Source organism: Struthio camelus, chromosome 1, assembly GCF_040807025.1.
Source record: "Struthio camelus isolate bStrCam1 chromosome 1, bStrCam1.hap1, whole genome shotgun sequence".
Classification (NCBI taxonomy): Eukaryota; Metazoa; Chordata; class Aves; order Struthioniformes; family Struthionidae; genus Struthio; species Struthio camelus.
Window position 1 is genome coordinate 35,933,420 of NC_090942.1, and position 16,561 is coordinate 35,949,980.

Here is a 16,561-nt window from a genome sequence, read left to right on the forward strand (position 1 = left end):
CAATTGGTCATCATTAGTGAGATGGTCACAATCAGATACTCAACCTTACTGAGCTCTGGAGGAGGCAACAAGCAGTGTTCCCTCTTACTTGCCACTGTAGGTGCTGAGTGGGTAATTTAGGTATAATACAGTGGTGCAGTAGTTATACTCAGGGCAAGCCATACAATTGGTTTCCAACACACCAACTCAGCAACAGTTATGCCTTGTAGACATGTGCGGTGATGGAGACACAAAGAGGTAAGGACATAACCTCCAAGAACCATCTGCTGCTGTTGTCCTTGTTTTTAACCTGCAAATCAGCTGGATGTGATGCAACAGGTTCTTGAGTAAGAGCAAAGCTGCTCACCACAGTTCAAGTTGTGGAGGACCTAGGTTCCAAAGAGCCCCACGAAACAGCTATAGCTCAGAGCCCCATCTATGACCCTTTGTGGCACAGTCTCAGGCATGGAAAAGAAGATAAGGGAGAGTAACACCCACCTGTGGTTGTCTGAATCGCATGCGAAATATCTCATTCTGGATACCTTGAAGAAGCAATGACCCCCTGCATCACCAGAGACTTCTTGCCAGTGGGTTGGTACCTCTGCCGTACTGCAAACCCAGTCTAAGAGTGTGGTTGGCTTGGAGCCAAAGTATTCAGGACCTTGCAAAAGACGAGCCTGCCAACTAAGGCTCCCTGCAAGGGCAGACCTTACTGGAGCTGCGGTGTGGTATCCCAGCCCCCAGCCTGCATCCTTTTGTGTCTGTGAGATTCTCCTGGGGGCTGCATGGCTACAGAGCAGGCTAACACTTCTGACTCCCAGCTCAGAAGACTCGGGAAGTCTTATTTTGCTGTGGGAAAAGAGGAACAATAGGCGTTGGCTTTCCATAGCTGTCCAAGAAGAGGATTGGGATTACAGATTCGTGGTACCATTGCTGTATGATAAATATTATGCAAAGACTTTAAAAATCCTTACTAAAACTGTCCCAAACTCAGAGATTGTGATACATGCAGAGAAAAAGCAGCAAACAAGCCAAAGTTCCTTTAGAAGCTTCAGTTTTGCCACCTTGTTCATAATCACAGTTGCATCACTGAGCACTTTGAAGCAGTCACTGAAATACAACCAATTAATAGTCATAGTAAATCTCTACTGTTTAGAACTGCATTCAGCTTCTCTAGTCATCTAGCTGCATTATCCTGATCCCACAAATCCTTATGCTCCTGCAGTAGGATAACAGCCCTGTGGAAGGAAGGCTATAGGCTCTACCCTTTTTTCCTTTAAGATGACCACACAGTTTTAAAATTCATCCAATGAATTCAGTATGCTGTTTCAGTGTATTGAGTTATAAACAGGCAATGGAGTGTATCTGCTCAGCTGTAGTTTTTAAGGAGATGTGGACATCTGGCTCTCAGCCACACTGACAACAGTTTGTTTTCTTTTTCAGTCCAGTTTGGATTCAACTGTCAGCACTCTTGTAAACACTGAAGTCCAGGTCAATTAAAGTTATGTATTACAACAGACCATAATATTCGCCCAGTGCTGTAGCCAATAAGCACAGCTTTCCCCAGGAATATTCAATTAATCACAGTTCCAATGAAATATACCTGCCTCTCAGTTTCCCATTCTGTCTTACCACTGTTTCAGACCTTTGTCTAAGAGCCACTAAACCCCCCCACCAAAAAATGGAGTACAACCACATATATGGCACAGTAGCAGTTCATGCAGCTTATTTAAATCTTTTAAACTAAAAACCTTCAAGAAGGAGACAATGTCTTAAAGGTCAGGCCTTTCCCTCACTGACACAAGACCCAGCTCTATCACCAGTTTTAGCAAAGACAATTGTTTTCCATCAGACTTTATAGGTAAAGGTGTTGATTTTGTTCTAATGAATGTATGCAGATAGAAAAGGCAGATAGCTTTATGGAAAGTACACTAACCTGCGTGATAGCAGCAGCTGTTTTTAAATGTGTGCAGTTAAATGTACAAATAAAGGACCCAAATGCCTGGTGATCTCGCTCTCCCAAATCTCTATTGTCCTGCGCTTACAAAAAGGATTTCTGTCTTCCATTTCCCTGAATATCTGAATCAAAATCTCCTGCAGTTTTCTAATTCCGCATACTTTGTGCACATTGCAGCGACACTGTTTCCTGATGTAATCTGTTTTCCAGATAGCTCTCTTCCAAATAATTAGCTACATCAGGATTTCTCCATAGCAAATCAATTGTTGATAGCTTTGGCTCAGCCAAATATAAGCTTTAGCATCATGACATGTCTCTCAAAAGAAATCACAAAATTGGCAAGTGACTATTACAGTAAGCCTCTCAAAAATAAATTACCCTCCCCTATATCATGTGGCCCTTTGGCTCTAGTGTTGTTTATCTTTCACCCTTTCAATACATGCTCCAAAGACAGAATGAAGAAAAACATGCTCCAATTAATCTTCAATAAGCTGTAATTCGTAATAAGACTCTTCTGAAGTTGGTACTATTCAATCCGAGGAAGGTTGGCAAAGTCCAGTCCAGGTACAGTGTAAGTAAAACTAAAAAAAAAGGAAACTGATTATAACAATAGGTTCCTTATGTTAATGCAACAATTCATGCAGGCCAGGCCAGTTCAGTCCAGGCCAATGCTTCTGGGGTCAAGAACTTTACACCATTTCAGGTGTAGGAAGCAGCAAGTGGAAAACAAGGGCTAAGACCAGAGAAAAGCTGAGCTTTCTGAATTCACTGTGTGGAGGGTATTCTACATTCTTCAGGAACCGGTCCAAATGCTATTCCTCCTCTTTACATAAAAATCTTTAGAAAATAAATTTCATGAGACTTCTGGAAATATGTGCCATTAAAAGGATCAAATGAAGTATTTCACTTACTTTGTAAAGGTATATCTGAAGAGAAACAAACCTTCCCCTAAGATTAAAGAGGAAGTCCTGGTGGTAATGGGAGGTTTATTCACTATTTCAGAGCACACAGTTCCAAGCGTGCAGTGACCAGCTGAAGTTAAGACAACCGACCTCCAGCAATTAAGTTATTGCAGCTTAATGAGCTAGTGCTGCTTAGTCAAGTCCCCATGACTGACAGCATCCATTCCCAGACCAATACAATTGCAAAGTAAACATGTTACTGTTACTTGTTTTCATTACCTCTCAACACCTGTGAACGAATTTGGTCATCTAACTTTGATTAAGTTTGCATAAGAAGAGTACCATCCCCTTTCACTTAACGTTTTCACGCAGTTACAGGAAAACAATTTATCAGTTTATGGCTATAAATCTTCATGTAGCATTGCTAGGCATTCTAGTGGCAAATCCCTCCCACCCCCATCAGTCCAGGAAAACTCATGACTTTTTTCCCCAGGGATTTTAATGCGAAGACCTTATAGGCCTGTGAAAGGAGTTGTAGCAACGCTGAGGACGTTTCTCAGTACTGAGATGAGTTTGCTTGTATGCTTACTGCAAAGAAGCTGGGTTACCAGAACAACTGAGAGTGTTTTAGGCATCAGCATTCCTTTTGTCTCTAAAGGGTCAGTTGTACGCACTGACAACACCTGTTACCACGCATGACCGAATGCTATGTATAGACCAGAGAGTAAAAGTCAAGGCTAAGGTTGCACTGAAAACATTCACATTAATGCTATGCTGTTTGCTCTTCTCAAGTAAGATAGCACTTGTTGCATGGTCCTGCACTCAGAAAGAGGAGACTGACAATTCAATTCAATGACTGACAATAGATAATTTTTAAAACATTTTTTCCTCTTTTTATTTGTTTTTCCTGATGGTTGCTACAAGCAAAGGAGGTATTCAGAAATTTAATTGCACAATACAAATACAGGCAGCAAACTAAGTTGATGGCATGAAAGGTGTATCTGAGAACACAGAGTTGACAGAGTCAGAGTCAGATTTTGTTCGGGTAGTTTTTAAGATACTCTCAGCAATTATATTGTCATTAGGAAACAGTTTTACTTTCCCATTCTGACTGTGTTTTGGTTCATTTACAGGTTCCAGGAAAACCACCCTTTTACCAGTGCTAGCCTTCTTCTCATCAGCAGGCAGCTCGGAAGGTGGTGTGGAATTCAGTATGGATGAGTGGGCACTGCTTTGGTTCAGCTTCCTTTTTCTCTTCTTTGTCTTACACTGACACGGACATGGGGTCAGATAGAGATAAAGTAGTACTAAAATAATACTGGCTACACAGGCAGCAAGGGTGGTAAAAGCTGTGTTAAATGCTTCATGAGCATGGGATCTGTTCACTGTGAAATTGCTAACATTTATTCTAACCTCTATGGTTTCATTTAGGAGTCTTTTCTTATTTATTGCAATGCAGGAATACAGCCCGGAGTCCTCTAGCTGGGCATCTGTTATCTCCAGGCTCCCATTGTGAAACACCCTAAAGTTGTCAGTCTCCCTGTCTGGCTCCAGCAGTCGATTGTCTGGACTAACCCAAACAAAGTACGTGCCTGCATCGCTGATTCTGCTGTCACAGTGTACAACCAGCCTGTCACCGACCTGCGCATCATGAATAAACCCAAAGGCTTGGAAAGAGCTGTTGATGGTGCTTTCAGAGCAATTCAAAAAGTTGTCGTGCAGTAAAGGCAGTTTATTGTTACCTCTTGGATCTGATCGTAACAAACAGGCGTACTCGTTTTTGAACTCCACCACAGAGCTGAAGTGCCTCTGATACCAAAAGATTAGCATGGAGTACAGCATACAGTCGCAATAAAATGGGTTGCCGTGAAGATAAATTCCACTAAGATGTTTGGCTGGCACTGAACTCAGGCGCTGAATAGGCATCGACTGGATGTGATTAAAGGAAACGTCCAGCAATACAAGTTCTTTCAGTTTATGTTTTCCAACGTACAAGTCCAGCGGAAAGTGTGAGAGTAAGTTATAGCTCAGGTACAGTTTCTGCAATTTGTACAATCCTCCAAAGGCTGAAGACTCTATCTGCGTTATCTGATTGTTGTAAAGCAAGAGCACTTCCAGTGCTCTCAGCTCTTGAAATAAAGGGCTGCCCAGTGTCTTCAGGTTGTTGGATGACAAGTCTAGGTACTTTAAATTTGGGGTTGTGGAAAAACTTCCAGTGATAATGCTGCTAATACTATTATGATTGAGTATTAAAGTGTTCAGTTTCTCAAACAGTACTGGGACCCATTCAGGTTCTAAAAATCCAATTCTGTTATAACTCAGATCCAGTCTTTTCATACATTTGTAAAGATTTGCTGGCACCCTGGAGAGGTTCTTGTTGGTGCAGCTTACGATATCGCTGGCACAAACGCAGGCTGTTGGACATATCCCTGAGGCATTGCCACAAACACTCACAGTAAAAACCAAGAGGCATGCCAGCCCTTTGCAGTTCAGTTTAAAAACTCCAAGTCGAGTAGGAATTGGTCGGCAGTTTAAAGACATTGTGGCTGTCCCTTAGCTGTGTCCCAGTGCTCCTTGCCAGAGATTATACGTGTAGTTAGCTTTGCACTAATCACTGTTAAAAGAAGAATACAGAGGTACAGCATGTTAACATTTAAGATTCATGCCCTGCCTGATTTCTTATGCGTGCCTTTTGAACAAATAAAGCAAATTAATCCTTTCTGTTTCACATCATTAAAATCTAGTTCTTCTCAGGTGACGGTTTAGCATTGTTTTTATATAAACACAAAATTCTGCATTCGTCTTTAAATATTCACATCACAGACATGATTTTTCCTCTCAAAAAACTGTAACCATTCCTCAGTCTTGAACCACGGAATGCAATTTCTAACAGCTCATAGAAAACCACCATCAGCAATGCTCATCTGTGGAGCTTGACTGCACAATGCCATCCCTTACTCATTTCTAGGCCAGCCTAGAAAGGAAACTTCTGATGCAGGAAAAAGAAATGCCTTATCTAAAAATGTTCTTTTCTTATCTAATGGGAAGCAGTTACATTTTCCCAATCAGAAAATGTCACACATTTTCAAGCACAGAATTTTCTCAGACTACTTAAGTCTTTAAATGTCATACGAGTTTTTCTTTCTTTTTTTTTTTTTAATTCAATAACTGATACTGCAAGTAGTAACAGCCTATTTGCAAAGTTATTCAAGATGTCCTTTGGAATATTTTGTATTCTGTTGTTTCTGCTTCTGCCAAAATAACTGTTTAGGACACAATTTTCTATGCATGGTGTCTACCTCAAGCAGAAGTTTTAGGAACTTTCAGTTAGAACGAGTCAGCCATTTCTCAAAACTCAGTAAAGGAAAAATATTTTGCTCATACTTAAATAATAAGAACAAAACCAACCATACACTTCCCTGAGAATATTTTAGTGTCACTATGGGTTGAAACAGAGACTTGAAATTTGGCAGGGTAGTTATTCTGTGCCAAGACATATACTTTTTGCCATCTCCGAGTAAAATGTACACATAATTAGCATAGTAATGAACATTTCTGTTCACTCTTGCTCTCCCTGGATGCCTGTTAAGAGTTTGTCAGTAAATTCCCTGGTGAATCCACATGTATTGATTATCCTCATCCTTTCACAGCTCAAGTATGATATTCAGCTTCCTCATATTAACCTCATACTCATTTCTCCAGTGTTATCCACCCATTGGTACAGTACTCAAGCAGCACAGCCCCAGCAGCTGGGTTGCTGTTCTGTCCAGCAGTTGTGGGCTGCTAATGGGGACTATGTCCAGGAATGGGGAGATGGGAGACTGCAGGGAGGCTACAGGAAGGAGGAGGAGAAGAAGGATGCAAGCTCAAATGGAGGGAAGCAAAATAAAAAGAGAAATTGTGCTGTCTGATGATGGGTGACTGATGAAGAAAGAATGAGTCTGGTACAGAAATCTTAAGAGCGAGATTTAAGGGGTAGAGGAGAATGGGGAGAAGAAGCAGCCAGAGGAGGGAAAAAAGGAATGTAGGAGATGCCTAGGGAAGGAAGGGCAAAATCAGGGAAACAGGATGCTAATAGAGCATCACCATTGTTACTAATGAAGTGACTGAGCATATGATAAAAATGGAAAAGGAGATGGGAAGGTAGTAAAGGACAAGAAGAAAGTTAAGCAGAAGAGAGGCAAGAGTTTCAGGAGACGAACCTTAGAACACAGTTCTCGGGAGATTTTGAATCTGCTACTTATCACTCTAAGATTTTCTGTTCAAGCCAGCCAGGATATGTGTCAGGCAACAAGCTGCACTCCCCTTCAGTTCCATATTCCACTTTCCTCTATCCCTCTGTCAAGCTGGCAGTCTATTATTTTCTGCTGACCACAGACTCCTACTCATAAGTGGTAGAGGATGCACCATGAATCTAAAGAGCTGAACTTGCTAATGAGCCATTTGAAGGATAAAGATAAAGGCAGCAGGAGGGGAAAATTCTTCCACGAATATCTTCATCTATATCTCTGCCTATCTACCTATCTATATATACTTTAAATGTTTGCATTCACAAAAACTGTATGAAGAGGTTTTTGCAAGACTGCCAAGTCAAGTGCTCAGACACCAAAAAGTGCCAGAATTAAGGTCTTTTGTGCCGTTTTAAATTTTATATGCAGTCTTTAGTTACACGATCATTTAACATTTTTTCTACAAAGCCCTTCCTCACACAAAGCACTGGATCAGAGGGGAAAAAAAAGGAACGATTACATCAAAAGGTAAGTAAATGGCAATACTTGAGTACTGGAACATATCCTACCTATTACAGAATTTCTGTGAGAGCTGGCAAATTATGTCAACTGGAGTCTTAGAAGATAAGGAACACATTACAGTCACCAGCTTGATACTTGGAAAATAAGGAACCTCTGTGTATTAAATTTGGGAGGGACTGATCGGAAGAAGTGCTGAGAACTGCAGACCGCTGTGACTATCCATGGGAACTCCGCTCTGGACAGATAAAATTCCAAGTGCTCTGCTTGACACTTTTTGCTACCAGGTCAAAAGTAGTTTGCTTCCCTGTATATAAAAGGAGTATAGCAACATGATCTTAACTATAGAGTCGTTGTAAAAATAAATGAATTGATCAGGATAAAAAGTTAATATCAAGATTCATAAAGTCTTCTAGGCTTTTAGATCCTACTAAAGTGTCTAATTGCCTATGGAATTCAACAGGGAGTTAGGAACCAAAAGGGATTTTGGAAGCGCGTTGCAAAAGGAGCTTCTCAGTGGTGCCCAGTGACAGGACACGGGGCAATGGGCACACACTCAAACGTAGGAAGTTCTGCCTGAACTTAAGGAAAAAATTCCTTACTATGAGGATGATTGAACACTGGAACAGGTTGCCCCAGAGAGGTTGCGGAGTCTCCTTCCCTGGAGATATTTAAAAACTGTCTGGACATGGTCCTGGGCAACCTACTCCAGGTGACCCTGCTTGAGCAGGGTGGTTGGACTAGATGATCTCCAAAGGTCCCTTCCAACCTCAACAATTCTCTGATTCTGTGAATTAAGTTTTTGTTATCCAGTTCTAAGATAGCGCTACACAGGCCATTTACATTGCCTAATCAAAAACAGTTAATTTGGGTATTTTTGCTAGCTAGTTTTTATGGAGACAATTAAGAGAGAAAAGCTACTCTAGAGGGTGAGTTCTTTGAAAGCACTATAGAAATGACTATCAGGAAATAATGTTGTTAACCCAGTATGGATTTGCACAAGGTACACACGCTGAAAGATGAGAAGCAAGTATTTAATAACTGCTCATTTAGTTAGTACAGTATTCTGTGCATTGCATGAAACGTGGTATCTGAAAACTGTCTACCATAAAACTATTTGATTAAAAATTTTATTATAAATATTGAATTATAAAGCATTATAAAGAGGAGCAAAGATAGGTTGCCTTTCCTACTAATGTTTGCATGCTCAATTTTGCAACCTCTGCAACCTAATTTTAAATATCATTGCACTTGCAAAAGATGAATGGCACTTTCAAAATCAGCTCCTGTACTGAATATAACTGCAATCCTAGAGATGCTCCAAATGGGATACACTAGGTCAGTGCCCAGTTTGGGAAGGCACTGACCAGGTTTAATACACTAAATAGCCTTGCATGTTTGTTTCTATCCATACCTACAGTTCTCTCACCAGAAACTCTGAGCCAGTCTGCAATCAAATCCCAAGGACAGATTCATAGTTGGTGTGCATCAGCATAATACCTTTGAGTTCTAAGGAGTAAAAACAGTCTAAGATCTGAAAACATGTTTTTCCATTTCCAAAGTTTGTTAAAGTTGCCAAACAAGAATTGTTTCAGAGAACTTCCCTTGCAAAGCAAGGCAAAGCCATACTAAGGACATCAATGTTACTGTGTCCACACAAGGCTATTTTGAGAGTACCCTGATAAGGAGAAACCTTCCTGGCTATGGCCAGTTTAGCTGGTGAGCGCTTGCTCACTCAAAGCAGCATCCACATTTCTGATAGGCTCTTTGCCCTTTTGGAGAGCAGGATACTCTACAGAGCTCCAGAAAAGTAAAGGATACCAAAACACTGTGGCAGTGCAATTTGCTCCATCCTTTGGGAATACGAAAACTTCTGTACAAATTATACAGGCTATTCTGCATCAAACACAAGCATGCTGAACGTAAATATTAACACGTGATCATTTGAACCTATTCAAAATGATTCAAAACACCATTCTGGGTTTGTATGTGTAGATGTTAAGTAGCCAGAAAGAATAAGGCCTGCTATCAATCTTATATTAATAAGTGGCATATTATTTCATCTTAATAAAATTACTTCACGTCAGAAAAGTATTGTTTTGTGAACTTCGATATTATATATTTTCTCAAAAGAAATATTGCTGTTAAATACTATCAGCTAACATGTGTCAACAGACTCTGGCTATAGTACTTTATTATTTCCGAATGAGCTAGGTAAACAGCTTTCTTGATTTATAGTATAGTGAAAGGCACGATTTGGGGTTTGGTACTTGAATTTTTGAAAAATTGGTATATATGTGATGTTAAAGTGTGATACTTTTTAAGTTCACTGCCAAAAACACAGTACTTCCCAAGATGAATCATCTGTGCAGTAACAGGGCACATGTTCCTTATCTGTTTGAGGAGAAATGCAGGGCATATCCTGCCTATTCCAGGGATTATCCTCTGTTGACAAGAACGGCTCAATTGGCTACAACAGAGCAAGTTGTAGAGCAGTTGAGGATTTGGCTCTTCGTTTTGATCTTTTTAATGTTTTTGGAAGTAATAAGCACCTAGAGCTGCATGGAAAAGGAGGATGCTGGGCAGCTGTGAGCATCCTCACCATCAGTTGTCACTGTAAGAAAGATCAGCTTACGTCCTTCATTAATCATTCCCACTTTCTCCAGGTTATCTCCCCCACTAATGCTACAGTGGTAATCTTGACAACAACTTCTCCTCTAAGTATCTCCAGGCTTATGGCTATTTCTTCCAGGAAAACCTGTATACCCAGCTACTTCTCAGTTCATTTGAGACTTTCCTGAAAAATCCTTATGCACTGTGTCTCCCAATTTAGGCAGTGAATGAGATGGGAGATCTGAAGTCACCTGAGTGCTTTTGCAAACATTACCACTAACTAGTCTTTTCAATATTAAGCAAATTTGATTGAACAGGGCTTTGCAGCAGGAATAACACCTTCCTGTACACTGGTGATACAAATAGTCCCATGCAATTGGAAGCCTGGTTGGCACTTTCTGCGCAGTGAAAATCCAAACACTTGAGCACAAAACCCCTGTACTACAGGAATAGTTAAGGCTATAGAATCAAGAGCTCAGCCAGTAAAAAACACGAGAAATATCGCAGTTCACCCTCCAAAAGGTCCACATCACTTCAACATCTGCTAGCTGTTTCCCTTGCTAGTACCACTTCCTCCCTCCCCGCTCACTCTCCTCACCCTCCATCCCCCCAGTCTCACCAGCCCGCTTGTCACTAGCTCATCGCTCGCCCACCTTTTCACATTCCCATCACCTCCCAGCCCCCGCACAGTTCCTCTCCCCCTTCTTCCAGCCTGGTATTAGATGAATCAAGGCTGTATTAGTTAACTATAATAATACATGAAACTAAATAGAATGGCTAAAGTGTTAACATTGATTCCTTGCAGCCCTTTTTGGATTGTATGTAACAAATCTTTTTATCTTGAACAAGGAAAAAATAATGACTGTTAAAATGGGGTTTTATTAATTTAAAACAACAATATTACACAATTATTATTACTTTTAATCTTAACTTTACGGATCCTGCTTATGTACTTGGATAGAGCCATTAATTACAAATAATCCAGCGGCATCTTAAACAATCAATCTTTGAAAATGTTACTGTTACAAGGAAGATCTGAAACCTGCATTCCTACTGCATGTGGGGGATGCTGTCAGAGGAAATATCCCCTTGGTGGACACCTCAGTCCAATTTCCAAGCTCTGCTCTGCTTTTAACACTCAGAGGGAAAGGCGCTCTCTGAATCCAATCTCCATCCGACAGCTGTGCTCAGCATCTCTGACTGAGCAGATGTGGATTGTCTGGGCATCACAATCCCTGAGATTTAGTGTCATGAAGGAGCAGAGGGCAGACTGCTGTTGAATCACATCTGGGTGATGCCCTGATATACTGGTCTAAATCCTTGAACTGGGCTAAGCTGTGCTTGATGCAGGACCCAACAGTGATGAAAAGGCTTTACATCACTTTTGCAGCAAGCTGATCCTGAGGTCACTCTGGCAAATAAAGTGGTCTCTTTGGACAGCATCTAGCTGTCACGGCCTCAAAATACTGTAGTGGAAAGCCAACTGTAATAGAGTAGCTCAAAGTAGATTCCAGTCTCATTTTCACTGCTAAAAAAACAGTGTTATCTCCTTTGGAATGATCAACCTGCTTTATTGCTCTCCTCTGCTAACAAGGTGAACATTAGCACTTAGTGCCAGTTTGCCTCAGGTTAAAACTAGAGCATTATTGTAGTACTATTGTATTTTTGCAGAAAGACAGCTAACATAAGGTGGTTACTCTGAGACAACTTTTTTTTAAGCTGTGAAGATAAAAGTGTACTTTGACTGAAAATCTGATCCATCAAGATAAAGTAAAATCATTGACCTCAGCAGCACTGGATTAGGGATGAATTTGTCCAAGTAACTTCATCCAGATAAAACTATCTTTTCCCACTCATCCCTCACTAAAGAGAATCTCTCTGAAGACAGATTTTTTATTTTTCTGTACTGATGATAACTTACTTGGCTTGAAGAAACTGAGACACAGATGAGCAACTGTGTGACGTATCACAGAGACTGAGTTAGGCTAACCAACAGCAATCTGTCTACAGCAGTACCATCTACACGAAGTTAATAGTCTGCAGCTCTTATCCCAGAGCACAAAAGAAATACGCTCAGTGAAACAAATGGAAGAAAAGCACAGTGCATCCTTTTTGCCGTGTTACTTTTTAATCCAGCTGCATCCTAGCTTCAGCCTTGCAAATACGACTTCAGTTGCTAAGGAGATCATCAAGCGACGAACTAAAATGCAATTTCCCTATGACAAGCTGTAGCGGCTCAGTCCCCAGTATCATTAACCAGTCTCCAAGCTATGCCAGCTCTTACGGAAGTTTAGTTGCTCAGTGCAGGATCCTCACCGTCTCCGGCTCATCCCGGCGGGCTAAACCCAGGGGAGCCCCTTCGTCTATGCTGCGGGGGCTCCCACGAGCCCCCCGCGGGCCGCCGCGCCGCGGGGCCGCCCGACGGCGCCGCTCCCGACGGCCCCGCACCGCCGCCGCCGCCGCCCCGGGCGGCTCAGCCCGCCGCCGCCTCCAGCGCCGCGGCCGCTCGCGGTGCCCGGTGCCGCCGGGGGCTGCCCCCGCCCTCGCACATCCGCCCCTCGCCTTCCCCCTTCCCCTCCGCCGCGGGCTGCGAGCGCACCGCGGCCGCGCAGCGCTTCTCGCCAGGTGAGGGCCGGGCTGGGCGAGAGCCGGCGGCCGCGCTCGGTACCGACACGGCACCCAGGCGGATCCAGTCCTCGGTCCGCCCAAGCGGAGCTTCGGCCCCGGCGGCGCAGGGCGCCTCGCACCCCGCGCTGCCGCCCCGCCCGGCCCGGCCCCGCCGGGCAGCGTTACCTGGAGCGCCCGGCCGCCGCTTCATGGCCGGGGGGCGCGGGCGGCGCGGTGCCGGCCCCGCCGCCGCCGCCAGCCCCGGCCCCGCATGCTCCGCGCCGCGCCGCGCCGCTCGCAAGCTCGGGGCCGCGGCTCCCCGCCGGCGGGCAAGACCGGGCCCGGCTGGGCCGGTCGTCCCCGGCAGCGGGATGGCGCAGAGCGGCCGGATCCGCGCCCGGCGGTGCAGGAGACGCCGGAGGATGATGAGGACGAGGAGGGCGGGCAAGCGGCTCCCAGCTGTAGCGACAGGGCGCGGGCTGGGGCTTTTATTCCCTGCTCCCTCCTCCCCCTCGCCCCCGCCGTGCAGGACCGAAAGCCGCTTCCCCCCCTGCAAGCGGTCCGCGGGACTTCCGCGGGCGCGGGACGGCGCCGTCGGAGCCCCGGAGGAGGAGCGCCCGGCCGCCCCGCTCCGCCCCCGCTGCTCGCTGCTCGCTGCTCGCTGCTCGCTCCCCGCCTCCCCGGCCCGCGCCCGCGGGCTGCGCCCGGCGCCCGGCTGCAGCCCAGCCGCCGCCCGCGCCGCCCTCACCCGCGTCGGGCCGGGCCGTGCCGTGCCGTGCCCGGCTGCGGCTCTCCAGGCAACTTTCCGCCAAGTGGTGGCCGAGCGCCCCCGCGGAGAGCCGCGCCGCCGCGGGGGTTGGCTTCGGCCCCTTCCGCGCCGATCATCCCCCGAGCCCGAGCCTGCTCTTCAGCTTCCCGCTGCCGGGCTGGGGACTGCCACCGCGGTTGCACTGCAGACGGGGGAGGCAGGGTTCGCTAAAGAGCGCGGCGGAATATATGGCCCCCGTTAAACGCACCGAAACTCTCCACGAGCGGAGAGCGAGAGCCGCAGGGTGTTAGTAACGCAGAGATAAATCTGAAAGGCATTGTGCTGGCTTTGGAAAACAATTCCCCGGTTAATTAAATGATGAAAATCAAGAGAGGCTTCACAGTAAACCGGGCTTTGATGAGAACAAAGGAGGCTATCAAATGATACAAGGGGCTATCTAAAATTAAGTGCCATATACCCAGCTTGTCTTGAGCAGCGGATCTGTGGGAAAGCTGCTTCGAGTGGGAAAGCACGACCAGGTAATGAAGAGGCAAAGCTGTAGTTAGAGACTCAGCACATTCTTCCCACTGTTCCGAGGTGGTTTTAGCAGTCCCCGGTGGTAGTTATCACTAAATTTCCACCATCATTTAAAGTACCCTACATTTAGAGACTGAAACTGAACAGGGACTAGTTTAGCAAACAACAGAGATTTTGGATTTATAGTCATCCATGCATACAGTTTATAGAATAACTTTCAGCAAACAGGCTTGTGCAAGCTGTTGTAAATCATGTTTTTCTTCCAAGGACACATAGCAAACTGATTTTTAATATGACATTTTGTGGCTACATGCAGTGCTCAAGGGATCTTCCTTGTCCTCGAACTCACCCTGCATCAAACTGAAATTCTTCAATTTGGTACAAGGAATTCATTAGAAATGTGATTCAAAATAATTGAAGACCACTGAGCTATGGGTGATATTGCCATTGATTTCAATGACTTTTGGATCACTACCTTATCATAAAAATCCAGTTTGCTCTTTGTTGTTCACATGCTGTGTTTAATTTCTGTATTTCTGTGCATTTGGATGATGCACCAGTGAAATCATTTTAGTCTCCAGGTTACCGATTCAGCACTGATTGGTTTCAGACACTCCAGTGGAATATTCATTTGTTTAAAGATACTTGTTGGCTTCATTTGGACTTTTTCTAAACCGTTAAACATTTCTAGTTGCCTAGATGTATTAAAATACTGGGTGAAATTTAAGTTGATCATATTGCCAACACAATCACAGGAAGATGATATTAACTTTTTAGTTTCCTTCTCCTACTGTCAAAACTGAAAATTTTGACCCTGAATGCTTCCTGAAGTCCTTCTTGTGTAATGAAAATTCTGTCTGCAGTAGCACATGGAGTAGCTGTGTATTTGTGAGTGTTTTTCACATTTTCTTTAAAATAATCTGATTTAAAAATAATAACAATGTTAACCGCAATTTGTTCAGACCTTGATAAATGTGGAGTACTCCTTGGTGCAAAGTAAGTAAGAAGCAAAGATAGTAAGGCTTGAAGCCAATTAATTATTTAGATTCCAATCATAGTATCTCAACATGGAGATAATTACTTTGGGGAGGGAAGGATCCAAAACATAGTGAAATGTGTAATAATTAAGGCAATTAGAATTTTGTTTTCCAATTTTATTTTGCTCATTAATGCTGACTGGGATTTGCTTTTTATGTGGAGATCTCAGGGCCCAGATGCTCAAGGAATCGATGGGAGTTGCAATGGTCCTTACATGATCTGCTCAGCTTACAGATAGAGTCCATCTGTCAATAAGCAGACTTTGTGGAGAAATCATAAGGGATTCGTCAAGCAGTCTGAAGGCAGTTTAGAACTACAGGATTCTTGTAAGTCTGGAAGCAGCCGGTTGTAACCCCAGCAATTCTGCATTCCTGTTTAATATTGACAAGCTAACCCATGGCATGATGCAATCTAATACGTTGTGCTATTTCACACACAAAGATGCTTTAGACACTTGTTACATACTAAGTAACATTATAAGGTTCATTCCAATCAAAAATCTGATTTGGATGAGAAAAATTGGTAATTGCTCTTCTTGTACCAAATAGTACCAATGTGAAAACAGTACCTATCCAGAGTCTTTGTTGATCGTACACGGGCACAAACTGTGTGAGGCTGACAGTGCATTAATTAGGACGTGAAACCTTTCTCTTGCTAAGCTATACAAATGTAAGGTTTCTGGCATCACCAGTAGAGGTGTTTATTACAGAGAATTGCTGATCGCTGTCTCCTTCTTCCAAAAACATCAGGATACTGCCTGTGTTTTCCTGCCCCTCTACCAAGCTATCTATTAGAGCGAAAGCTTTTCAGTGATGGAACTGTTCTTGTTTTCATGTCCTATACAGTGCCAGACAGACTGACTGAGCTTGAGAAGAACTTTTAATATTTCCCCTGTGCTTGAAATAAAAAAAAACCCACAAATCCATAAATGCCTGTAATATCTTCGACCAAAAATCGAATAAATGCTGTTTTTAGTAAAACAGCAAGTTTGTTACACTTATATAAATGATCATTACAGGGCTTGATTTTTCAAAAGCTGTATCTAGATTCACCTTGGTTCCAGGGAGTTTACAGCCCCATTCATGAGCAAGCACCTTTACTCTTGGGCTAGGGACTAATTAGGATGAGTCAAGGGGATACTGAAAGGGGAGGAATGTCCTCTCCTTCTCCTGTTAAACTTGACTTTAAAAAAAACTAGAAAAAGGCACAAGCAAGAACATGGTTTTCTACCATAGCGCTCACATGGGAAGAAGGAGTTCCCGTCTCCAGTTTAAGGTCTAGTTATGCACATTACAGCCATTAGATAACATGCAATAGAAAAGGTTGGAAAGCCTTATTCCTTCTGTGCTCCCTCTCTCTCAGTCCTGAATTAGATTGTTTCAGCGTAGGTCCAGTCTGGCAGTTTGGGTATATCAGGGAACTGGGAGATGTG

At 43.6% G+C, this 16,561-nt stretch overlaps 1 protein-coding gene across 5 annotated transcripts in view; it reads right to left on the minus strand.

The window, feature by feature from the left end:
• Window positions 1–16,561, minus strand: part of AMIGO2 (adhesion molecule with Ig like domain 2) — a 45,893-nt gene continuing 29,332 nt past the window's right edge. For 3 of the 5 annotated variants that reach the window (XM_009680859.2, XM_009680858.2, XM_068934070.1), the window contains one exon: window positions 1–5,452. In XM_009680859.2, coding sequence (XP_009679154.1) covers window positions 3,814–5,379 — 1,566 coding nt within the window. In that variant the 5' untranslated portion in view covers window positions 5,380–5,452 and the 3' untranslated portion in view covers window positions 1–3,813. Of the gene's footprint in view, window positions 5,453–12,992; window positions 13,063–13,554; window positions 13,697–16,561 lie in introns of those variants that run through there. The other 2 variants (XM_068934096.1, XM_068934076.1) reach the window with 2 other exon arrangements.